Source organism: Narcine bancroftii, chromosome 13, assembly GCF_036971445.1.
Source record: "Narcine bancroftii isolate sNarBan1 chromosome 13, sNarBan1.hap1, whole genome shotgun sequence".
Taxonomy (NCBI): Eukaryota; Metazoa; Chordata; class Chondrichthyes; order Torpediniformes; family Narcinidae; genus Narcine; species Narcine bancroftii.
In genome coordinates, this window is record NC_091481.1 from 67,146,956 (window position 1) to 67,173,769 (window position 26,814).

Sequence of the window (26,814 nt, forward strand, 5' to 3'; positions counted from 1 at the left end):
GCATTCTGACTGGCTGCGTCAAGGCTCAGGGCAAGGGAAAACTTCAGGGGGTTGTTAACTTGGCATCACAGGCCCCAGTCTTCACTCCATCGAGGACGTCGACAAGAGGTGGTGTCTTAAGGAAGCAGTTTCTATCCTGCACCACCCAGGCCATGCTACCATCAGGAAGGAGGTCCTTGAGCCTGAAAGCGAGCACCCAAGGACGGCTTCATCCCCTCCACCATCGGATTCCTGAATGGACAATGAACCATGAACACGGCATCGCTTTGACTTTTTCCCCTTTCTTTGCACTACTATTTCTTTTGTAAGGTGCTTGATATAAATGTTTGTCTTGTGATGCTACTGCATAACAACGAATTTTGTGCCATGTTAATGACAACTCATTCTAATTCAATAGAAAGTTGGCAGGATGGACCAATGGGAGCCAGGCAGGGAGAGCCAATGGGACTCAGGCAGGGAGAGCCAATGGGACTGCTCGGCAGCAGCGACACCGCCGGCTGAAAATGGTCATGGCAGTGCGCGCCGGCTGGACCTGAGTGGGCTTCACCGCGAAGGGCGGAGCGTTGCTAGGGAAGTCACGTGATCGCCCATGGTTGCTGGTCAGGTGACGCCGGCTGGACCATGGCGGCGTTGGCGGAGTCTCTGTCGCTGGAGAGAGGTGAGAGCGACCCTGCGGCGGGGAAGGGTGATCCCGCGGTGCATTCGCCAACGGTGGCGGCCGCGCTTCGGCGTCCATCGACGGACCCCGCCTGCGCCCTGTATCTCTTGGTGCCCTTCAGGTTATTTTATGAATGAGATGCCGCTATTTCACTGACCAATAGGGGGGGGGGGGCGGCTGGGTTCTGATGGACAAATGGCTAGACCAATCAAGAGGATCGGCCTCATCTGCATATAGGTCTATAGCCAATAAGCGTGGGAGGCGTGGCCTGTTGAATGGCGTTGAGGTTGTACACTTGGTTGGCGATGCCTTGCTCATTCTAATTTTCCCCATTCATGGAGATTGGGCCAGAATGTGGGAAGATGCTTGAGTCCAGCAACACTGGGATTGTTCGCACACTTCACCCATCCGGATAGAAAATATTGAGGATAAAAAGACAAGGGGGGGTGTTGCTTTTCAACTCAAGTCACCTTTATTTATTGTTCACACCATGTTTGCACAGTAAAGACGAGATCGTTCTCCAGGATCATGGGGCATATTTACATAGATATGTTAGATTAGAAGTTAAACACATTAAAATATTAAGACGTATACAGCAACTGTCCATGGTACCCTATCCCCAAATGTTCTGGAAGTTCAGGAGTCTGATGGCTTTGGGGTGGGGAGCTATTGCCCAATCTGGACGCAAGGCCCTGAGTGCTGCGGTACCTCCGACCAGAGGGCAGAAGGGAGAACAGTTTACGTGAGGGGTGTGTGGAGTCCTTCACAGAGTTTATTGCCTTTCACCTGAATCGAGTGTTGTCGACGTCCTCCATGGTAGGAAGAGGGGCCCCCAGTAATGTTTTCCGCTGACCTCCGCAGGGTCTTGCAGTCCGAGGAGGTGCAGCTTCCAAACCAGGCGGTTGCACAGCTTTGCTCTTGATCCATCCTCTCTAGAATTCAGTGAGGATGGATCTACTTCTCAAGAAATATTTTCTTTTCTGCACTATCTCAGCGCTTCTCTGGCACTTTGCTTCATCACCGTCACTGTCTCCCTTTGGATGCAATGCTGGAGTATCAGGAAAGGGTCCCATCCCTCTTTCCATACCTTGATGAAGGGCTCAAGCCCAAAATGTTGGTTAAGTATCTTTACCTGTTTGACCTGCTGAGTTTCTCCAGCATTGTGGTTTTACTTCAACCACAGTGTCTGCAGTCCGATATGGTGATTGACCATCCCTTTATGGATGACTGGGTAGACCCCATATCAGAGGTGTCCAGATTCTGTCAAAATGAATTTAAAGCAGTAATAGGTTCAGAAGGCATTTGAGGTGGATTTTTTTTCCCCCCACACAAAGAGTAGTTGGAATTGGGAATACACCCAGAGAGGGTGGTTGAGGAGGCACTCTCACAGCATTTAAAAGTTTAGATGTGCCCTTCGATCATCAAGTCATAATGCACACCAAATATTGGTAAATAAGATGTGTAAATATGATCAGCAATGACCTGGTGGATTGAAGGATATGTTTCTGCACTGTATCCATGACTGCTCTGTCAATGTCCATGTCAAAGAGGTGCTCTGCAGACATGAGCCCTCTTTACATGGTGTATTTTGAGTCATTTCTCTCCTTTAAGTGGATAGTTTGAAGTAAACCTCTCAGTTACGAGGTGTCAATTGGAGTAGCTCACTAATTAAATCTAGCTTTGAATGGGTGCACTGATTACCCACACGGGATGGGTCTGAGCTCCACTTGGGGTACGAATTTCCTCTGCCAGGCAAAAGTTTTATAAGGCAATTTGTCATAAAATTTGGAGCCTGTGATGTGAAGTGGAAGCCTTTTAGGTCAAGAAAGCTTGGTAAAGTCACAGTAAAACCTTTGATATTCAGAACCTATGGGGATTGATAGATGCTGGATAAGTGAATTTTCCAGTTGCTTGAACTTGTGTGGATTGGTGAACTAACAGCGAGGCACCTCAATTCTAAACATCCGTATTTTATATCATTTTGTTTTCTTCAATATTTTTTTGCCAGTTGATTAAAGCTACCATTTCCTTGAATTCCGAATAATAGGAATTTTATTGTAATTTAATGTTGCTAATTCAGGGGTTAAAAACAAACCAAGCCACCTTGTTTTCAAAAGAGTTTACAGAACCTGAGAGAATGGTCATGGCCTGGCAGATTAAAAGGGAATCTGGAACCTTCCATTGAGCTGAAGGAAAGGTTGGGGGGTGGGGGGGGAGGTTTGCGACACAGTGAGGGAGGACACTCGTTCCTCCGGATGAGGAGGAGAGGGGCGATGTGGTGAGGTAACGTAGAAGTTAGGGTAGGGGTATTGTCGGAGCTGCAAAGCACTAAGGAGATGATGGACCCAGGGCCTGAATACTATGGGGAACTGGTTGAATCTTGACTCCTGCTCTTGTGTGTTCCAGATGTTGCCAGAGCAATCGAGCTCCTGGAGAAGTTACAGCGAAGTGGCAACGTCCCGCCTCAGAAACTGCAGACATTGCAGCGAGTTTTACAGAGCAAGTTCTGCTCTGCTATCCGAGAGGTCAGCGTCTTAACCCCCACTGCCCATTGCTCCCATATTATGTGCCACTCAAGTCTACGCAGACACCAATATCACCCTGGAATCCTTTCAGCGTGTATCTCCTCTTCCTGCCTGATCCCCTCCCCAATTCCCCTTGGTCCTGACATCCTATTAAAAATTTAGAAATTCTAAAATGTTAAATTTTATGCAGAGAGTGGTTCTAATGCAGAATTTTCTCCATGGGGGAAAGTTGGGATGAAATGTGGATGCTTTTATGGGGAAGTGTCAAAAGGGAAAGAAAACTGTGCTGATACTATGAGATAAATTTAAGTAGGAGAATGGGTAGTGTGCATTATAAAAGTGGGCCAAACTGGTGGGCGGCGTGATTGGCAGAGTGTAATGCTGTTACAGCATCAGCGATTGGGACTGGGGTTTGAATCCCGCACTGTCTGTAAGGAGTTTGTACGTTCTCCCCTTATCTGGTTGGGTTTCATCCAGTTGCTCCGGTTTCCTCCCACCATTCATAATGCTTGTAGGTTAATTGGGTGTAATTGGGTGGCACTGGCTCATGGGCCAGAAGGACCTGTTAACATGCTGGGTGTCTAAATTAAAATTAAATATAGTCTTGCTGTAGGCCTAAATATGTTCAAAATCTTCCAGTTCTACTCTTTACGCGAGGAATGGAAGCTCTTGCTCTCTGCACTGAACATCAGCGGCAATGATTGCACTGAAAGTCTCCTCTATTCATGCCACCACGAACCAACCATCCAAACTTCTCTTGAAGAATACACTTGTTGTCAATGCTCTTTTGACACTGAATATAAATTGATCCGTCCTCTTCTCTGCATTGTCGTGGGATCTGCCTATATCTATCACGTGGCACTGTCTCTCTTCATCTAGTGGGATCGCTGCAGGACTTTCACTCGTGCAACATCTTTCCATTCGTAATATTATTTACAAATGCTGGAATTGTTATGAATGAATTTTTGCATGTTTTGATTTGATTATTTCTCACCTCGTACTGTATTCTTGAACGTGGCAACTCGTGTGGAAAGTGTCTGGCACACTGGCCTTCATTGGGAGGGGTGTAAAGTACAAACGTAGGGACCTCATGATTCAACTGTACAAGACGTTGATGAGACCACATTCAGGGTGTCACCCAGATACGTGGAAGGGCATCAGCAAATTGGAAGGGGTTTGCTAGGATGTTGCTTGGATGGAGGGCTTGAGTTGCAGGAAGAGGTTGGTGACGGTGGGTCTTTGTTCCCTCGAGTGAAGGAGGCCGATCTTATAGAAGTTTACAAAATTAGGAGGACGTGAAAGAAGGCAGATGGGCACTGTCATTTTTCCAGCTGATGTTAGAATTGAGGGTAAACTGATAGTGCAACATGATTACAGCTCCAGTGGCCTGGGTTCAAATCTGGCGCTGTCTGTAAGGAGTTTGCATGTTCTCCCCATGTCTCCGTTGGTGTCCTCCGGGTGCTGCAGTTTCCTCCCACCCTTCAAAGCATATTGGGGTTTGTAGGTCAATTAGGTATAATTGGATCTCTTTATTATGCTCTATGTTTTTTAAAAAAAAAAGATTTGAGGAGCAGGAAAGGCAACTTCTTTCTCTCCGAGGGCACTTTGTACCTGGAACAAGCTGCCAGAGAAAACTGGAAGTGAGCACAATTTTGACATTCAAAAAAAACATAGGGATCGAAGGAATTTGAATGATTCGGACCAAATACAGGGACTAGACCAGACTGCCTGCTTGGTCGGCATGGACGAGATGGGCTGAGGGGCTGCTCTTTGCTGCATGACTCTATCTGAAGCCTATATTAATCAATTCTCACCTTTCCTTTATCATACCCAATTAACTTTTGGCTGATGGTCTAGATTCTTCCCCTTCCCATTCTTCTCCCTTTTTAATCTCTAGCCTTTAATTAAGGTGCCTGCCTGCTTTTTGCTTGAACCTTGAACCAAAACGTTGGTCATATATCCTGACTTCCTCTGGACGCTGCGAGTCTGGCTGAGTTCCTTCAGCATTTCAGTGTGTTTTTAATTTGAACGTTATTCTTTGTGCAACTTCATGGAATACTGAAAAAAATATGCCATTGTACAGGATGACTCGTGTATAAGACAATCCCCTAGAACACACATGTCAAACTCTGGCCCGCGGGCCAAATTTGGCCCGCGATATAATTATATTTGGCCCGCGATATAATTATATTTGGCCCGCAAGATCATATTAAATATATATTAGAGTTGGCCCGCTGGCCGCCGGACAAGTATAGCACGTGCACAGCAGCAGGCACCACCATAGTAGTTTTTAGCACTTCCACAGCAGGCACAGCAGTACACCGATATAGTTAACGGGAACGTTAATTAGATATTCACAGCGGCGCTGATACAACGGACCCGCCGCCTAGCTACAATGGGCCCGCCGCCTAGCTACAATGGGCCCGCCGCCTAGCTACAATGGGCCCGCCGCCTAGCTACAATGGACCCGCCGCCTAGCTACAACGGACCCGCCGCCTAACTCCACGTGGCTGGACGTGGTGGGTCACCTCCGCGTCTCCTTGAGCTTCATCTGTGGGCGGGTGCTGCTGGGCATCGGACTTTCTGCTGGGGTGGAGGTCGCGGACAAGTTCCACCACTCTCACGGTATTCCCGATGAGATGGCGAGACCAGCGGGGACTCCTTGGGTTGTTGGCGGCGGTTGCGGCAGGCGGAGGCGGAGGGAGAGGGGGCGGCGGGGGATGCCGCTCGGGTTTGCTGGCTGGGCTGGGGAGGGCTCCCTACAGACCTCCGCTCCCTGGCATGCTTCTCGCCAACGTGCGATCCTTGGCTTAAAGGCTAGAGAGAAATATTATTTATTGAATATTTTATTTCTTATTTGTTAATGCTTCTTATGGAAAGAGTTTAACCAAAACTATTATTAAACATTTATTTTAATAAGAAAAAGTTTAACATTACATACGTTGAGAGAAAACATGCAGATGTTGTTGAAAAATTTCAATAAATATTTAGTTCGGCCCACGACTTAGTCCAAGTTTTTAATTTTGGCCCTTGGTGAATTTGAGTTTGACACCCCTGCCCTAGAATTTCCACCTAAAAATGTTGGTTTTGAGCGATACCCTTTAAATAAGGCAATTTCCCCCTGCAAAATCTGGCACTTGCTCCTGACTCCTGGATGCTGTTAAAAGCCAATCACAATATTTTCATTGCAAATGACCATTTAAAGGTTCAAATTTTTATTTATTTGGATGTTTTAAAATAAACCGCCATCAGCTCCTGTAACAGGCTGTTTAAAGCCTGTGTAGAGCCGACAGCAGTCGGACAGGGGCGGGGGGGTGGGAGCGCTGGGACTTCGCATGTGGAGCCGGCGGGAAGATGGCAACGAGGTTGAGACATCGTTGTCAAGGTAAGAATTTTAGACCCGATTTCGAGGTAAAGTCTTTAAAGTTTCAGACCATCCAATACAAGGGCGTTTGCAGTATTTGCTTGTAATTTTTTTTAAATCTTGGAGGCAGATGTGATACTGGCTCTTGAATAATGAGCCCTGTTGTTATAATTACATCACAAAGAAGCCACAAGAGATAGGTTAGTATTAGATTATAACCCACCAGTGAATACCCACTGTTCTTGGTTGATCACAGTTATTAGTCTATTCTGTTAACTCCTGAAGAACACAGTGTATTTCCTCAATGAAGCAGAGTAATGTAGAACTGCTTTGCAACAGAGGTAGCTGCATTTATATAATTCCCCTGCTGGGGGGAGGGGGGGGGGAAATGTGTGTGCTAGGAACCAAATTATGACCGGGCTGGTGTCTGTGTTAGCAATGGTTTCAGACGATCACTTCTTGGTTAGCAACGGCACACAGGCTTTGGGAATTTTCTCTGCTGCCGTATATCTTTCCTTCTGCTTTTTTAAAATTTAACTATGTAATTTAGACATACAGCACGGTAACAGGTCCTCTCGGCCCATGATCCCATGTCGCCCAATTACACCCAATTGACCTACCATGTGTTGACGGTGGGAGGAAACCAGAGCACCCAGAGGATACCCATGCAGACACGGGGAGAATGTACAAACTCCTTACGGATGGCGCCTGATCCAAATCGCTGGGGCTGCAACAGCGTTGTGCCAATCAATATGCTAACCGTGTTATGTGGGAGGAATTACCTTGGGATAGGTCCAAAATGGTGCAAGGTCCAGGGCTGTTGATGCACTGTATGTTTCTCATCCCAGGTGTACGAACAGCTTTACGAGACGCTCGACATCAGTGGCAGCCCGGAGATCAGAGCTCATGCAACAGCCAAGGTAACAATTTGCGACTGAGTGCAGGTCACAGTTCGACCAGATCCCGTGGGGAAATGTCCACTTGTAAATTTTGTGCATACTTTGGATGAAGGACTCCGGCCTGGTGTCAGTTCTGTATCTTTATCTTTGCTATAGAAAGTGCGCGGTTTGGCCAACTGAATTTCTCCAGAATTCTGTTTTTACCTCAGCCACAGTGTCCGCTGACTCTGGTGTTTTACCCCTGTCCACTGCAAAACTTCGAGGGATGCCCACCCTGAAGAAGTTCACCTGTGGGGTTCCCTCTCGCTACTCCCCCTCTGTAATCCCCTGCTGCTCTCAGGCTCCATGACCATGCCCTCACCCAGACCCACTTCCACAGCCGTTCTACTTGCCTCTGCTGCTATTCTGTCCCTCGTGGTTCTAGGCCTCCCAGTTTGGCCCCCGCAAGCATCACATTTTGTCCATGACTTGTCAAGGGGCTCAAGCCCACAGAATTGGTTATGTGAAGTACATAAGGGTTTCTCCAATATTTTGTGTTTTTATGTGCACTTTTATAGGACTATTTGTGTCCTTGGGTCATATCTAAGCTATTTGTAGGATCTTGCTGTACCAATTATCTGCTACATCTTATTAAACAGTACAGCAGAGTAACAGGGCCTTCAGCCCACATATCCGTGCTGAACACGGTGCTGAACCTGAGGGCCCAATTAAACTTAGATTCTGCTGCTTACACAAAATGCATGCCCTCTTATTCCCTGTATGTTCATCTCAAAGCCTCTTAAACACGTTGCTTCCACCAACACTCCTGGCAGCTAATTCCAGGCACCCACAACTCTGTAAAAAAAAAAAACCATACACCTGATGTCTCCACCTAAATTTCCCTCCCTTTTTACATACGTCCTCTGGTATTTGCTGATCCTGCCCTGGGAAACGGTGTTGGCAGTCCACCCTCTCTCTGCCTCTCATAATCTCTATCAAGTCTCCTCTCATCCTTCTATGCTTCAAATTGTAACATGCAATCTCAAGCAACTGTAAAATTCGCTTATCTGTCATCTACCAATCCCTGTAGGAGTTGGGATATCAGGCGTTTATTGTGTATCACAGACAACAGCAAAAATACAAATGGTATCATTGCATCAGAGAGGACTTTGTTCCAGAGCTGGTCCTGAGAATGTGATAGGAGCTACGTAAATGTAAATGTGACTTTCCTCTCAAGGAAACTACTTCCAACCATGACGATGAATTTCTTCCCCCTCTCTAGGCAACGGTAGCAGCTTTTGCGGCCAGCGAGGGTCACGCTCACCCCCGGGTTGTGGAACTTCCAAAGACAGAAGAGGGACTTGGCTTCAACATAATGGGTGGGAAGGAACAGAACTCCCCCATCTACATATCACGAATTATCCCTGGAGGAGTAGCAGATCGGCACGGCGGGCTGAAGCGGGGTGACCAGCTTCTCTCGGTTAACGGAGTGGTGGGTGCTCTTGGTTAATAACATAACATTTAGATTGATGTCAAGTCAACCTTATTGCCATCTAATGGCGCAAGTACAATCCGACGTTCTCCAGTCCTCGGTGCAGACACTCAACCAGACACGACACACATGCAGACAACAATACATAATGCGGACTGGTACTGGTGGTGTCGTGGACAGTGAGGAAGGTTATCAAAGCTTGCAGTGGGATATAGGCCAGTTAGAAGAGTGGGCTGAAAGATGGCAGATGGAGTTTAATACTGATGTGTGAGGAGCTACATTTTGGTAGGACTCATCAGCAAGGGTCATACTTGTTAAATGATAGACAATTGAGGAGTGCAGTAGAACAAAGGGATTTGGGAATTCTGATGCATAATTTGCTGAAAGTGGAGTCACATCTAGATAAGGTGGTGAAGAAAGCAATTTGGTATGTTGGCTATAAATCAGAATATTGAATACAGGAGTTGGGATGTTACGTTGAAGTTCTATAAGGCATTAGAGAGGCCAAATTTGGAATATTGTGTGCAGTTTTAGTCGCTGATTTATTGGAAGGATATAAACAGAATAGAGAGAGTGCAGAGGAGATTTACAAGAATGTTGCCTAGGTTTCAGGGTTTGAGTTACAGGGAAAGGTTGAGCAGGTTGGGACTTTATTCCCTGGAGCGTAGAAGATTGAAGGATGATTTGATAGAGGTGTTTAAAATTATGAGGGGGACAGATAGAGTCAATGTGGATAGGCTTCTTCCATTGAGAGTGGGGGAGATTCAAGCAAGAGGGCATGGAATGAGATTGAAGGGCGAAAAGTTTAGGAGAAACATGAGGGGGAATCTCTTCACTCAGAGGGTAGTGGGAGTGTGGAATGAGCTTCTGGCCGAAATGGTAGATGATTTTAATTTTTAAGGAAAAGTTGGATAGGTATATGAACGAGAGAGGTGTGGAGGTTCATGGGCCGGGTGTGGGTCAATGGGACTAGGTGGGAGTAGGTGTCCAGCATGGACTATAAAGGCCGAACTAGTCTGTTTTTGAGCTGTAATTGTTAATATGGTTATATAGTATTCATATATGCAATTAAATAAATATTGTTTCTTAAATATGAGAATCTGGGATGGTTAGTGTGAACATGGGATGAACATGCCTGTCTTGAAGCACTTGTTTTCTATTGTCTGAAAAATACAAATGTCGCACAAAGCAATAAAGCCTTCAGAGCCTTATCTGTCGTTTAGTTAGGTTAATATCTCAACCCACTTTCCTTCATAAATTATTCTAAACAGAATTCTATAGCTAAGGTTTTCAGTTGAATTTCAATTGCATTGCAGTTTGTTTACAGTTCTTTATTGGTGAACATGTGTATGTTGAGTCAGTTTTTTCTGCACTAAGTGGTAGTTCTGCCTTGCCGGCAGGAAAAAAAAATCTCAGGGTTGTATGTGATGTCATGTATGTACTCTGACAATAAATCTGAAATCTGGTCTGAAGATTGTGAGGGACATTAACAGGGCAGATGCAGAGCAGCAGAGGTGGTGTGGAGAGGTCCGAAATTAGATGGTGTGGTCTCAACAAAGACACTTAAAAAGGGAACAACTTCTCCCAGAAGAATGTGAAATCTGAACTTTGAACTTTTGGGGGAGAGAGTTCCAAATTCTCACCAATCCTCTTTCAGTTGAGTTCTTTTTGACATAACTTCCGAGTAATCTGGCTCTCCTCCAGAGAAATTATTTATCTTGATCTACCCAATTACTTAACTTTGGACGTCAACTTGATTATCCCCTAATCTAGAGGAAATAAAGCTGTGTGTGCAACACTCTCAGAATTCAATTTGCTTAGTCTTCGTGGTTTATTGAATCTACACACCGCCAATTCCAAGGGCAATGTAACCTTTGGAAGTGCAGTTCTCAAGAAGGAATGTAGTTACTTGAAGCAGGACCTTTGTGCTTAAAGACTGGTGAAGTAGTTGTCCACTCAGAAATTGCTTTGTTCATTTGAGCTTGGTCAGCATGGTCTAATAGTCCCAGTTATTTGCCTGGCAGACATGTACTGAGAGAAGGCCCTTTCTTCCAAGACTAGTCAAGTTTATTGTCATCTGATTGTATAAGTACAACCCAATGAAACAGCGTTCTCCAGTCCTCAATGCAAAATATGCAGACACACAACCAGACCTAACACATATACAGACAAACAATACATATGCAGAACAAGTATTCATCTATACAAATAGATAAATATAGTTTTGTGAATATGAGAGTCTCGGAGGGTGAGTGTGAGCAGTTCCTTGGGTTGTTCCGCGTTCTCACTGCCCATGGGAACAAGCTGTTCCTCAACCTGGAGGTGCTGGCTCTGATCCTCCTGTATCTCTTTCCTGATGGGAGCAACTGAAAGATGCTGTGTGCAGGGTGGGAGGGGTCCTCAATGATTTTGTGCGCTCTCTTCAGACAACGATCCCGGTGGAGACTCCAGTGATCCTCTCTCCTGCTTTTATGCTCCTGTGGATTGACCTCTATTTCAATCCTCTACAGCAGCCGGCCAGGACACTCTTGACAGAACTTCTGTAGGAAGCCAACAGCATGGTGGCCGGTAGATGTTGGGTGTCCACGATAAGTCGTGCTTCAGTGGACTCCAAGGAACCTTGTGCTCTGTACTCTCTTCACGACCGAGTTATTGATGTGTAGTGGAAACACTGAATTTTATTCTAATTTGCATTTTTTTCAAAATTTTGTGGTTAAATATAAAGCAGAGTTCTGTGGATTTAATGGGTGCTTTACTGCTCTGCAGCTGTCAGCCATATCGAACAGGCTTTTACTTTTTACAGGATAAATTTAAATTAAATTTAGACATACAGCATGGTAACAGGATGTTTCGGCCACAAGTCCGTGCTGCCCAATTTACTCCCCATTAACCTACACCTCCCCCCCCCCCCAGGACAGTTTACTGGCCTGTGCTCATCTGTGTTGGGTCCACAGAGAGCTTCAATGATTGATTTTGTCCCATATTCCCCCACATAAATAACCTCATTGTTTACCACTCCCTGGACCCCGACAGACTTCTTCACCATTGCTGTTCTTTTCTTCAGTAAAGAAGTGATTGATGCCCAAAGGGAGGTTCTGCATTAGCAGAAAGAATGAAGATGGTGAAGTTGACAGGCTTAAATGAGGAGACAGTGGAGCATAAAGGTCAACAGAGACTGGTGAGGCCAAACGTGCTGCTTCTGGGCTGCCAGATCTCAGTCTCTGATTGTGGACCATCAAAAGTGGTGTCACGAAGGACACAAGAACTTGAGTAAATGGGACAGGGGGCTTTACTGTGTGGGAAGGTATGTTTCACTCCAATTCACACCTTGCCTCTTTCTCCAGAGCGTGGAGGGGGAGCAGCATGAGAAGGCTGTGGAGTTGTTGAAAGCAGCACAAGGCACTGTGAAGTTAGTGGTGCGCTACACACCCAAAGTGCTGGAGGAGATGGAGGCTCGCTTCGAGAAGATGCGGACTGCCCGGCGCAGGCAGCAGCACACCAGCTACTCGTAGGTCTCAGGAAGGTAGAAGGTGTTGGTCAAAGGTTCACCTGGTAATGTTGGCCTCACGACACGAGGTGCAGTCACACACACACACAAAAAAAGTTGATGTAAAGTTTCATGCAAACGTACGGAAGTTATGGGCAGGAAAGAGGGCTGGCCTATCAAACTGCCCCACAATGAACTGCATGACTGGATGCTTTCTATCCACCTCTCTCCCCACATCTCACACTCCACGCCTCTCTTCCACCACCTCTGCACCCACGAAATCCCTTGTGGGAGGCACAGAGCACAATATTCTTCTCTCTGAAACCAGACTAGGAGATTGCAACTTGTGTATTCTGCCAATTAGCTTCTCCATTATCACTCAATACTTACTTTCTGATCCATGTTCTTTACTCTTGCCAGGAACCCTGCCAGGTCCTTGTAGCAGATATGCAGAGAATCATCCCGCCACCAAATCATTCGAGAGGCTCTCCACTCACTGGGAAATGTATATGGTTTCATTCATGTCCATTGTCCTCTCCAATTACACTGGACAACAATTATTTTTCCCCCCAAAAGGTTTGCTTCCTAAAATAAAATTGGGGATTATGATAGAGAACTTCAAGTTGAACACAGGGATAACTTCAGATTTGCTGTATCACATAGGAAGTTGGAGAAACATCAACATTTATTGAATTTAGCCTATTTAATCACATAATGACGCTGGCACATTGTGTCAGTTCAAAAGACCCAAAACTCTTTTTCCCCTGATCTTCATTTGTTTTCACCTGATGCCTCCCGTGTCAGTGCACAACAATAATCGGCCAGTATTGATGGGTTCCAGTTGCCCTGATACTGTTTTCCATGGACATAATGTCCTGATGAAACCTTTCACCGTGTTGGTCACTGACTCCTCCAAGATCAGCAGGGGAGGGAACCCAAGTGCGAATGCAGATAATGAATTTTCAATGGCATGTTGCACTTCTCGTTTTTGAATGTTTGAAGCATGTTGTAGTTTGGTGCTCTGTAGTTGCCAAGAAAATTCCCAACAACATCTTTAATTGGCTTCCAAGAATGCTCTGGTCTAAGACAACATTTGCATAGCACCTGCACTGTGTGCATGACCAGGCATGCTTGGACTGACAAAAACAGCTTGTTTTGCGGGCAATGTACTAGTAGACTTAAAAATATGACAGGAAATTTTTAAAAAAAAAATATATATATATATGATAGGAAAACTTTAAGGTGATTTTCGTGATCAGCTAGCCAAAATCCTTAAAATACATCCAAAAGTGTTCAGGAAGAAAAATCTTCGTTGACCAGTGTTATCAAGTTGAATACCGAGAGTTGGATCAATAGCTGCACTATTAATTTCGTTATTTAGACATTTCTAAACAATCACCTCTATATTTGGGCTGCTCCAGTGTAAATGCATCCCTAACCCTCTCTTAGTAACATTCATTGAAAATAGTGTTGCAACGTCAGAACTGGCCTCATACATGGGCATTAATGGTGGCACCTTTAGTCAGAGCAGAGCTCCCATCCTTTGCTGATCTCTGGGTGGGGGGTGGGGGATATGGGGGGTCTTGTAACCTGTGAGGTTGTCCAATAAAAGAAAGTTGCTGGAAATACTCAGGTCAGGCAGAATCTGTGGTGTGAGAAGGTCATTAGATCGCTGAGCTTCTATCAAAACTGAGAAAGGTGAGAGATGAAACAATTTTTACGTTGCCACGAAAGAGCAGGAGAGAAGGGGGTAAATTTGAAGGTGTATGGTCAGGTCGAAGATGAGAGATTAAAAGGCTCCGTAAGTAATGGTGCAAGGCGAAAGGGACAAAGAAGGAAATAAACCATGCAGGAGATGTAAATGGAGATAACTGTCATCAGTTGAAGTGTAGAAACTCATTCAAGTGTGCGCAATAGTATAGTAAGTTCCTCAGAACTTATGCCGAGTATTGTCTCATTGAAAGAGGTCAGGGAGAATAAAGTAGCAGATGCCCAAATTAGGGTCAGGTAACGATGCTCACTAATTGGCCACACTGTCTGTGTTCCATCTCTACAAAGAGTGCAGGGTGAGCAAATCCCTTGGAGTTCCACCATTGGTCTCGCATCCATTACGATGGAAGGGGCTTGTTCTGATCACTATTCAATGACGGGTTTTGGGCAGGGCACAGCTCGTGCATGATGTGCCTGCAATCAGGCATTCGGTCAATGCACGAGCTCCATGGACAGCTCCTTGGCTGAATCACTGGAGGAGCCCTTGTGAAATCATCCAATGATTCAAGATACAAGATTGTTTTATTGACGTAGTAAAACAGAAAATGCGATATTACACCAAATTCCCTTTAGTCAACTGTAAGGCAGACAAAGATTCGCTATCAGCAAAAATTGCCCACCAGCCCTTGTAGCCAGAGAAAGAAGCAAAAGGGAATTCCTCCACTATCACTGAGTGTCCGTGGATTCCCCCACTATCACTGAGTGTCCGTGGATTCCCCCACTATCACTGAGTGTCCGTGGATTCCCCCACTATCACTGATTGTCCGTGGATTCCCCCACTATCACTGAGTGTCCGTGGATTCCCCCACTATCACTGAGTGTCCATGAATTCCCCCACTATCACTGAGTGTCCGTGGATTCCCCCACTATCACTGAGTGTCCGTGGATTCCCCCACTATCACTGAGTGTCCGTGGATTCCCCCACTATCACTGAGTGTCCGTGGATTCCCCCACTATCACTGAGTGTCCGTGGATTCACCTCCAGCGCTCCAGTAGCTACACACACTTCAGTCTGAGCCATCAGCCCAAGTTCCAGAGGCATATCTAACATGATCAGGAAGCTCCAGCACCCTCTCGTATCCCAGTCCCGATACCTGCTGGCCCTTCAGCCAGTCTCCAAAATGAGTCCTTTGACCGCAATTGCCAGCAACCCGCATCGAGTCACCAACAGCCCGCCTCCTGGGTGTTCTTCAGCCCCTCACTAGGCCCCACTAGGGTCACCGTCTCGTGGGGTGTCACCTCTGCTTCTCATTCTCAAACAGGTTGGTGGTCTCCCTGCTTTCTGGTGCCCTGCACCAACCCTCTGCTTCCCCGGAATCTGCAACCCCCCCTCGTGGCCGCTGCTGATCACAGGCGCTGCCATCTTGGGTCAGACCTCGCGGTCGCAGGATTTTAAATTAAGCCACTGTCGGCTCCTTTAATGGGCCATTTAAAAATAAACTGATGGCAGAGCTGATGGTTTTTGGACTGGGCAGTTGGACCCCACTAGGAGTGCTGAGAGACCGCTCTCCGCAGGTCCTCGCCAACGAAGGTGCAGTTATTACAGGAGCTCCAGCGGCATTACCATTTTTTTTTTAACTTAATCAGAGTTAACACTGAAGATTTGGATGGAATAGTATGAGAACATGTTCCATTTATTGTCCAAACATCACTTTAAGATGTGCTGTTTGAAGCCAAGAGTTTGTTGGGAACAAAAGTGCAGATTGTTGTCAGATAGCCAGTAAAATATCTTCATTGCATCTTTTTTTTGGCCATGGCACCCTCGATCTCTGCTCAGTTTATGGGCTCCCTTCCCCGTGAAGCAGTTACGTTTAGTTGGTTCCTTCCGTAATTCTCTCCCACTGACTATATTTTATGATTTCAGTCCATGAACACCCCCCTCCCCCACCGATAGTGGGGGCTGAACACCCCCTGTTGAGAATGGCTGCTTTATGTATAAAGCAAGGGGTCTGCTTGGGTTCAAAATTAAAACCTGACCAAATCAATTTTGATCTAAAAACATTTTGCTGCAAGTGTAACAATCTTGAACAGTGCAGATGCCAGAAATAAAAACTGCAAGAGCCCAGCAGGTCAGGCAGCGTCTGCAGAGAGAAATGGAGTCGAAGTTTCAGGCCAGGGACCCTCAGTCAAAGCTGAAACTTCAACTCTGATGCTGCTTTACCTGCTGGGTGTTTCCAGCATTTTCTGTTTTAGTCTCAATTGTGCAATTGATTGATTGAGGATGAAACTTTAATACAAGAACACATGGTAATACTGATCAAATCACCCTGAGCTGGTAAAGGACAGAGCGCTCCTGAACCTTTATACCAGAACATATATCTGACCCGAACCTATATTACCAGATTATTCATTCGAACTGAAATAAACCAACACATGGAGTCAGGTCCCAACACAATGTGATCAGATAGCCAAGCTTTGTTCTCGTGTAGCCATGGTTGTGATGTTTGCAAATTGGGCTTTGAATGCATATTATAATGTTGATGTAGAGGCACAGGGCATATTTATGACTTTCAGGGGAGTGGCATACAATTTATTATAAGTCCAAACTGGTGGTATTTTGCATTTTTGGAATAGAGTTTATTTTTTTTGTTTTAGATGTAATTTTTAGAGGGAAAATGACTGGGATATTCGCATTTACGTTGAGCTGCGTTTTACTTCTCGTTCTTTGTGCCAGGTCCTTGAAATCCAGAGGATAGCTGCTTCGATCTCCCATTTCCAGAGGTTGGCACGGTCCCAAGCATGTGATACAGCTGTTGTGCCTGTAGTGACCTCCACACTGTAGGACTGACCTCAAAAAATGGCCCGCTTGATTAAATCATTCAGGGGAATCTTCTTTTCACGATTAAACGCCAGCAAGTATTGTTTTGGGGGAGGGGGGGGTTTGAGGGCACCTGAAAATGTGTCCCGTGACAAACTTCCTTGCAGTAAGGTCACCCTGCTGCAGTTGGGCAAATGTAAAGTGCATTTCTCACTGAAGTTGATACCCCCTTTAAATTTCATGAGCTTTAGAGTTGAAATCTCCAGCAGTGAAAAATCTTTACTCAGCGCCTGTTAATTAACCACTATTTTTTCAATATCTTCTCCTCTTGTTGTGAATGGATTCTTTCACATTCAGGCCTGAAGTAACATTTAGATTCCATAACTTGAGTTATTCATCTGTCTATAGAAATGTAGTTGGATTAGGAACAGGATTAAGAGTTTTAATGTCTTTATTTTGAGAACATTTCCATTTTGTAAGTGAACAAGAGGTTGATCTTTGTTCAACTTGAGGCTTCAGCATAAAGTTGGTCCTCAATCGGTTAGGGTCAGAAAACCCTCAATGAGACCAAGTTGTCTGAAATTTGTAACCCATTGAAACTGCAGTGGGCATGACTATAATAAATTGGAATTCTGTGGGGAATGGCAACTATGTGGGAAGCTTTAAATGTCAAAACAGCTTGGACTGATTTATGAGCTGGATTCTATTAATGATCCAACCATTCAATTCCCAACACCTCTTCCTCCCCTCATTCCCCCGAGAAGAAATACCTACCAAACAATTGTACATCAGCACTAATTATTCTTGTCTTTGAGTGTGCAACAGACCTCAGTTTACCTGAAAAGAGGATTGATCAGATGTGAACCTGGCCCCTTCTAAACAGTTGGTGGCTGTGTGAAAAGTGCTGCCTTCACAGCTTGGCTCGGTGCTTCCAATCTAACCTCGATTCACAGTCTGCACTCTCCTTTCTAGCTGTGCATTGGAGTCTCTTCAGCTGGCTGCAGTTATTTCTGACGCTCATCCCTCCTCCACCTTAAATCTTGATTTGGTCAAGACGTGGACTCCAGGGGGTTTGAAAATCTTCACCTGCTTAGTCTTTGATGTGAATGTTTTTGAACAGTGGGAGGAAACCGGAGTCCCCAGAGAAAACCCATGCACAGATAGGGAGAGCGTACAAACTCCTTACAGCCGGCGTGGGATTTGAATCCCGGTCCGGTTCCGATCGCTGGCGCTGGAACGGTAATGTGCCAACTGTGCCACCCAAAGAATTTTTTTTTTTAAATTTCATGTAATCCATCCTTCTGGGATGCAGTGACTTAAATTTCTCACCGGTGCAGTCGACTTGCAAACTTAGTATTTGCCACTTTCTTACTGGAATGTCCGGCCTTTGGTGGTTCACTTTCACCTCTGGTCATTTGAATGCTTAGTGTCCATTGTGACCCCCGGGCTGGTACTGTCGCATTAGTGCTTCCTGTCTCACCATTGACTGTCACAATTGGTGCACTAGTTAACACGGTGATTCATTGTGCTCAGTTGACGATAACGGAAGTAAAACACGAAAGTTTGCAGACTCTGGTTGAAGTTAAAACACAACGGTGGAGAAACTCAGCTCATCAAACAGCGTCCTTTATATAATAAAGATACATAACCAATGTTTCGGACTTGAGCATCAAGGTATGAGCAAAATGTAGGCAAGTGCCTGTGGGTCTATGCTCCTCCCCACCACCCCTCCTCCACCATTTCGCTCAGGTTCCTGCCTAAAGTTTGTCCATAGCTTTTCCCTCTTTCTATGACCTATTTGCATTTGACACAGTTTTATTTACTAACTATTCTCAGTATTTTTTTTCCAATTTTAAGGTACCTTAATTTTATTCCTCTGGCCTGATATCATAATTTTTTTTTAAATTCTTGGTTGTAGATCTTGCGAATCAGGTCTGTATTTACTACTTCTTCCTAAATAATGTTGAGGAAGTGGTTGGTTAGAGGACAGGGAAGAGGTATGTGCACCACAAAGAGTCAAACTGACGGGTAAAAGGCCATGAAAACCCTGAGTTTTTACAACCGTCATGGTCACAGAGCTTTAATGGTGACCATCAGTCATAACATCTTTGTTATTCCATGTTTATATTTTAAAGTGGGGGTCACTTTACATAGCACCTTTTAATTTGGAACCTGAACATTTGTTTTCGGGGTGGACAGATGACCCGACAAGATTGTGGTCTCGTTCAAAGTATTCACTTGTTTTCTGCCTCTTCCATTGAGTATTCTGTAGCTTTTCTCTGTCCCCCTGTTGTTTCACTCACCCTTCTAATAGCTCATGGTGCACAGCACAGAACACAATGCATCACTGACCCCAGTCTGTAATAGGTCTCGCAGCATCCATAGGAGGTAAAGATATATTTCTGACGTTTCAGGCCTGAGCCCTTCCTCAAGGTGGACACTGTGAGACCAGCTGAGTTCTTCCAGCATTTCTGCATTTTGACTACAATCACAGCGTCCGCAGACTTTCATGTTTCACTCCAGAGTGTGACCTCACCTGTCCCATCATACAATGTCACTGGAGTCCAGTCGAATAATCCCTTCCGTAACCCAGGGGATGCTTGCAATGCTATTGCAGCACAGACCACGGACCTTCAGCTCTGCATGTTTCAATGTGTCAGAGTTGTGCCTTCACCCTATAGGCTATGAAGCAACCTTAGAATAGTTGTATAGATATTCTTTACCTTCACATACACAGTGTGAAGCAAATTAACAATGCAGAATGGTTCCAAAGCCTGAGTAATGGAAGAGCTCTGGCCTTTCAGCTGACCATCAAGACTGGTCACTGCTTATGCAACTAATGGTCAAGTGTACGATAGTCATAAAATAATAAACACAAGCGGGTATATCGGGGAGAGAATGATTTAAGAAGTTTCCAAGATTAATCTCACTTCCATCTCTGGAGCTGGGAGATTTTCACCTGTTCATAAATAACACGAGGGTGTCCAATCTCCATAATTCTTTCATGCTGTCGATTCCAGATCCACCCACGACTTTAAGTGTACAGTTTTTCCCCACGACTCTAACCTTCCATCGCACTTCAAATCGATGCTCGCTGGCTGTTGATTGCTCTACTAAGTGAAATCGGTCCCTCTGTCCCTTGCCAGGGCCTCACACAGTTTTAAATACCTCAGTTAAATCTCCACTCAGCACACAACCTGAGACTACTCCATCAACACTTGGAAACAAACACTCTCATAAATCTATTGCATGCTGACGGATTCTGGGATTGAGAGGAGCAGAACAGTACGCTTGTGGTGGAAATATTCTCTCTCGTTCCTCTTCCCATATGGCAAATGGGATCAGTCATTACCCCAGGAAAATCCTTGGCAGGCTTGAAGTGAGGGAAAAGCTTTGAAGTTCTCACTCTCTCTCTCCTCTCTCTCTCTCTCTCTCTCTCTCTCTCTCTCTCTCTCTCTCTCTCTGTGGGGCCTGCCTGACCTATATTTTGCAATTTTATCAAAGGCTTTCAGCATCCACTTTGCTTTGGGCAAATGAGATCAATTGTCAGATGTTTCTGAGTCCAATCAATTTTTAAAAAATATCAGATCAATGAGTCCAGCAAACCAAGGTGTCCACTCCTGTGGAATCTTTACATTTGCTGATTTTGGCCAACCGTTTACTTCTGTTGCCAGCGATCCTCATACAGATGTGTGCAACATCTTCCTTTCCATCCACCCCCTCAGAAACACATTGTCGAACACCAGTATTTCAACGAAAAGCCAGCTGGATGCGGGGTCTTGCCTTCCTAACGTAACCTTATGAAATATCGTTGTATACCTCGAACATATCATGCGTGCTAACTGGAAACTGATCAGAGGATGCCTGTAAATCCTCCATGTACTGTACATGTACGACTGTACTGATGTAACACGCACTGATGTATATTTATAAGCAGCTGAAGTCTTAAATGTTTCCATAATCCTTTCATATTGCTGCAGACTAACTTATTGCCTAATAAAATAATATATTATTTAAACCAGTGAAAAAGTGCAAGTGTTTCTTTTGCACGAGGTCACTGGCACAGGAGATCCCGTTTAAAGGAGTGGATTTTGTGATTATACTTTAGTTAGGCTGGAGATGACTGGGCATTTTCCTCGTCGAGCAAACTTATGGACACATTGCTTTAAGTGGCATAATTTACATGTAAATCCTCTCCTCTGTGCATTTTCCTGGATAAATCTTTTAACAATAATTGGCATACTTTGTTTCTTCCACCATTTAAATGGTGCTTTCTGTGTAAATTAACACTGTGTGGGGTACAATACACTGTTTGCTGTAAATTTTAAATTGTTTAAGCTTAGACATACAGCATGGTAACAGGCCCTTCCAGCCGACAAGCCCATGCTGCTCAAATAACCCCTGTATGTTTTGAAGAGTGGGAAGAAACCAGAGCACCTGGAGGAAACCCACGCAGACACGGGGAGACTGTGCAACTCCTTACAGACAGTGCTGGATTCGAACCCGTGTCGCTGACGCTCTAACAGTGTTGTACTAACTGTGCCACCCTACGTCTATGTAAGTCATACATCTCTCCCCAACTCACTGGCTGATGCAGAGTTGTTGATAAACACTCTGTATCAGAACACCGGCCGTGCAACCTGTTCACCATAAAGTAAGTGTGTACGGTACTGGTGGGTAACTCTGCTCAGACTTCGCACATCAGTGTTTTAAATCTACATCCACTCGTGACTGCTGAGGCATTGTTCCCAGATTCTGAAGGCAACCATTGAATCGACTGCAAGTTCAGTCTTGTCCTTAATGCTTGCACCATGAATCATATTTCTTGGGAACTTCTTGGGAAGTTTAGCCAAGCCAGATCAAAGCACTTCTGAAACCAGGGAAATTACACTGGACGACCATTTTTTTCAAAAGGTTTTGCTTCTTGAAAAAAAGAAGGGGGGGATTCTGATAGACAACTTCAAGATGAACATAAAGATCATTTCAGATTCGCTGTATCACATATAAAGTTGGAGAAACGTTAAATTTTATTGAATTTAGCATGACTATGTGTTAGATCAACTGACCTAAAAATGTTTTGCCCCTGATTTTCGTTTGTACTCAGCATCTGATGCCGCTTGTGTCAGTGTCCAACAATAGTCGGCCGGCACTGATGGATTCTAGTTGCCCTACCCTGATACTGCTTTGTCCTGGTGAAACTTTTCACCATGTTCGTCACCGATGGCACCAAGATCGGCCGGGAAGACATCCAAGTGCGAATGCAGAGAATGAATTTTCAGTGACATGTTGCATCATGGCTTTGCATGCTTGCAGTAGACTTAAAATATGACAGGAAATCACAAAAATAGGTTATATCTAAAAAAAGCCCTACGGTAGGAAGTGTGATTGAACAGATGCTTGTTTTCACTCTAGCCCACTAGAGGGCAGAAATGACCAAAGTTAAGACAAAAATTCAGTTCTGTGTCCAGCCACAGAATCCTATATTTTTTTATTCTCTTAATATGTAATACTGGAGTAATTTGGCAACTATATAATAATAATAATGGAGCTCTGGTCAATGAAATCATTCCCAAATCTCACAGCAGATCTGTTGCATTTTGCCTCATTGAAGATCAGTGATTTCTCTTCAGCCCTGGTGTGAGCTTAGGCAGAGTGTTCGAGACAGGTTTAGATGCATCTGGACAGGAGGCGCAGCGGGGTCGGAATTAATGCAGACGTGCTAGTTTAGACAGCCATGCTGGTCGGTGTGGACATGGTGGGGAAGATGCTGCACAGCGCTGCATTTCTACATTTGCGTGAGTAACCATTCAAGCCTTCCAACCTGTCATTCGACCTTGGCCTCGCCCTCCTTGTCCTGGCTGCGTAGATCCCCATAGTCCCATGCAAGAAAGAGAAAAGCCCGACTGTCCCACTTTTGCCGTGGCAACATCCTTGGGCTTGTCAGCCCCTTGAAAGAAGCAGTTTCCACCTCCCATCGTGTGCAGGAATTGGGTTTGGGCTGCCGCGGCATCGTGGGGAGCGCTTTGTGCAGCCGCACGTTGTGCATAAACATTGTTTGCTTGATTCTAAACCCCACACCCACCTGTGCATAGGCTCCAGAGGGGAAACTGCTTGCTGCTATCAAGTAAAACAGGAAAGTCCAGGGTCACTATGGTGGAAGTTAAAACATAAGGCTGGAGAAATGATAAAGATACAGCAAAGATAATGATACATGACTGACGTTTTGGCCTTGAGCCCCTTCATCAAGGTGTGAGCAAAATGTGGGCAAGGCTTGCGGAAGGGCTCAAGGCCAAAACATTGGTTGTCTCTGCTACATAAAGTAAAGTGTCTGACCAGTTGAGTTTCTCTAGGATTGTGTTTTCACTTTGCTGCTGTCACCTTAACAGACTGCTCGCTTTCTGCCCCACTTCCCCTGGTCCCCTTCTCCAGGGGAAAGGGCGTTTTCCCTCCATGCTTCTATCAAACTCCTCATCAATAATCGTGAACATTCTACATACTCTGTAACCTTTGCTCAGGCAAATCCAGCATCTAACCTTGCTGCCAACGAAGCAGAAAGTTGGACATAGACAGATATAATATTTTTAAAGTCACTTTTGGGATGTCGGCCTTGCCCTTGAGAGAGTTGGTGGTGAGCCAACGTAGAACTGTTACAGTTCTTTTGAGTGGTGGTGGTGGTGAGCCAACGTAGAACTGTTACAGTTCTTTTGAGTGCACCTCCACCCACTGTACTGCTCAGAAGGGAGTTCCAGAAGTACAACCAAGAGACAGCAATGTATTTTCAGATTCAGATTTATTGTCAAGTACATACATGACATCACATACAACCCTGAGATTCTTTTTTTCTGCGGGTCAGGCAGAATTATCACTTGTTCACAATGCACAAAACGCATACTCAACGTACACATGTAAACTGCAATACAGAGATAGAAAGAAAAAACAATAAAAGGCACAAATAAGAGTCTGAGTTTGTCATTGAGGAGTCTGATGGTGGAGGGGGTGCAGCTGTTCCTGAACCTGGTCGTGCGAGTCCTGTGGTCCCTATAGGTGAGCTGAAAGGGGATTTGCATCTGTTCTTGAGTACCTGCAGTTTTTGTCCTTCTAGGTCAGTGGTTTTCAAACTGCCCCCCTACACTCACATCCCACTTTATGCAATCCCTCTGCCATTGGGGCTCTGTGATTAGTAAGGGATTGTTTAAGGTGGGATGTGAGTGGGAAGGGAAGGATGAGAACCACAGCTCTGGACCCAATTGTTGCTAAAATATTTGGCTTGAGAAAAATTGTCTTTGGGCCATTTCCTTTGGAGTTCTGAAACCCTGCACATAACAAGCTGATGAGGGACAATTATAATAGTGGTTTTCAAACTTTACGGCACCTGTGGCATAGCAATTGCTTAAGGTGGAATGTGAGCTTAAGGGGGAAGTTTGTAAACCACTGTTCCAGATAGTAGAGATCACCATTTGGAAAGTGCCGTCAACAATATAGTACACACTATCTTCCAAGTGCATCTGTGGGCGGTACATGCCACAATTAATGTGCACCAGTGATGGAAAAAATAAATGTTCAGAGAGGATGAGAGGGAAACATGGTGCTTGTGAGAGAGGTCCAGAGGTAGAGATGGGAATGAATGAAAATGAGGGTATAAACAGCTGAGACGGACCATGGAAAGCCTCCAAGCACTGCTAGTGGATGGGGCACTCTTTCAAACCACTTACAATCTATGGACTCAGAAGTACATTAACCATTAATTCAAAATGCAAACTACTACTGTCGTGCAATCAAATTTGGTGAGGTTGAAACATTTCAGAATCAAGAAGCACCATTACATCTGAAGATGGCTCAAAGCACTTCAAGTACAACCAGTCATTCTGAAAAAGTATTTATCGCTAAATATGCAAGTATAGCATCCACGTCAAGATCAATTTCTCATCCAGCAGAGAGCTTTTGTGTGGAAAGAGTGTATTGAACAGGCTCCATCAGATGGAGGCAGACCACATATATCTTACCTGACCACATGTATCAAACCTGACCGCATGCATCATACCTGGCCACATGTATCATACCTGACCACATGTATCATACCTGGCCACATGTATCCTACCTGGCCACATGCATCATACCTGGCCACATGTATCATACCTGACCACATGTATCATACCTGGCCACATGTATCATACCTGGCCACATGCATCATACCTGACCACATGTATCATACCTGGCCACATGTATCCTACCTGGCCACATGCATCATACCTGGCCACATGTATCATACCTGACCACATGTATCATACCTGGCCACATGTATCATACCTGGCCACATGTATCCTACCTGGCCACATGTATCATACCTAGCCACATGTATCATACCTTGCCACATGTATCATACTTGACCACATGTATCATACCTAGCCACATGTATCATACTTGACCACATGTATCATACCTGGCCACATGTATCATACCTGGCCACATGTATCATACCTGGCCACATGTATCATACCTGACCCCATTCATTACTGAGAAAAGATCAGAACAATAACAGGGAGTTCATCTGGAATTCATCAACTATACATTCAAATAAATTCCAAACTCTTTGCTCCGCTCTCCCGAACATTAGATGCCAAGCATGAAAGTCGGGTGCTTGTGAACTGCAGCTGAAGGTTTGATGAAGGCAGTCAATCCAGAAACTCTAAAATCTGAAATTAAAAGAGTTAACATTTCAAGTCCAAAACCCTTTACCTGCTGAACATTTCCTACATTTAAAAACTGGAACATATTTACTTCATAAACATAGAGTTGGGCACTTGTGCAGCATCTTGTATCAAGCCGGAAAGTCCGCAGACACTGTGATTGAAGTAAAAACACGACTTGAGTAACTCAGCGGGTCACACAGCGCATCTTTCAATAGCAAAGATAAAGATACATAACTGACTTTTCAGGCTTGACCCCCTTCATCAAGGTGTGAGCATATAGTAGGTAGGTGCCCGAACAAACTGGCGGGCGAAGGGGGAAGTACAGACCCACAGGCAGGAGGTGTGACCCATTGGCCGACTGTACCTGTGGCCCCTCCCACAGACTCCTGAATAAAGGTGACTGCTCCGCAGCCCCTCCCCCTCCTCAGTTCAGGGTAGTCAACCAGCATGGACGTGGCTCCGGTCTGTAGCGAATAAAAGCCCATCAGTTTCTGCATAGCTTCAGTCTTTTGCAGTTATTGATGGTACATCAGCAAGCAGGGGGAGGAGGGATGGCTCTGTGAATGGAGAGGGAAGGGGGGCGGAGAGCTGGAGGAAAGAAGGGAAGAGGAAGAGAGGGAGAATGGGGAGTGGACTGCCAGAAGCCGGAGAGGTTGATATTAATGGCTTGGTTTGACAGTACATGAGGCCAGTGTGGCAGAATTGAAATGGTCTGCATCCAGACAGGGGAAAGGTGCTCAGCGAAGTGATCTCCATTTGCGTCCAGTCGCCCCAGTGTAGAGAAGGCCATAACGGGAGCACCCGATGAAGTAGATGACTTGCGTAGATTCACAAGTGAAGCGTGGCTTCACTTGGAAGGACTGTTTGGGACCCTGAATTGTGGTGGGGGAGAAAGTGTGGGTGCAAGTGTGGCACCTCCTGTGGTTGCTGGGGAAAGTACCAAGAGGGCGATTGGTGGGAAGGGATGTGGACGAGGGAGACACAGAGAGAGCGGTCCCCACTGAAGGAAGAGAGGTGGTGGGTTAATGTGTTGGATGCAGAGGCTGGTGGGGTGGCAGGCGAGGACAAGGGGAATCCTGTTTTTGTTGCATCTGGGGTCAGAGGGGGCCAGTGCAGATGAATGGGAAATGGAAGAGATGTGGCTAAGGGCTGAGTTGCTGGTGGTAGAAATGAAACCAGATTTTTGGAAGAA

The 26,814-nt window shown here is 45.2% G+C and overlaps 1 protein-coding gene across 1 annotated transcript; it reads left to right on the plus strand.

Moving 5' to 3' along the window:
* The first annotated feature begins 476 nt into the window (after nt 1-476).
* On the plus strand, nt 477-20,948 carry lin7b (lin-7 homolog B (C. elegans)). The gene is made up of 6 exons (XM_069910049.1): nt 477-658; nt 3,065-3,183; nt 7,396-7,467; nt 8,708-8,917; nt 12,262-12,425; nt 16,849-20,948. Exons 1-6 carry the CDS (start codon nt 622-624, stop codon nt 16,868-16,870), a joined length of 624 nt encoding a protein of 207 aa, XP_069766150.1. The 5' UTR covers nt 477-621; the 3' UTR covers nt 16,871-20,948.
* The last annotated feature ends 5,866 nt before the right edge of the window (nt 20,949-26,814 follow it).

Excerpts from the sequence above, each read along its gene's own strand:
- lin7b (XM_069910049.1), top strand. The coding sequence starts at position 622 with ATGGCGGCGTTGGCGGAGTCTCTGTCGCTGGAGAGAG. Across the intron at positions 3,184-7,395 it reads TCTGCTCTGCTATCCGAGAG|GTGTACGAACAGCTTTACGA; the intron begins GTCAGCGTCTTA and ends TTCTCATCCCAG. Across the intron at positions 7,468-8,707 it reads GAGCTCATGCAACAGCCAAG|GCAACGGTAGCAGCTTTTGC; the intron begins GTAACAATTTGC and ends CCCCCTCTCTAG.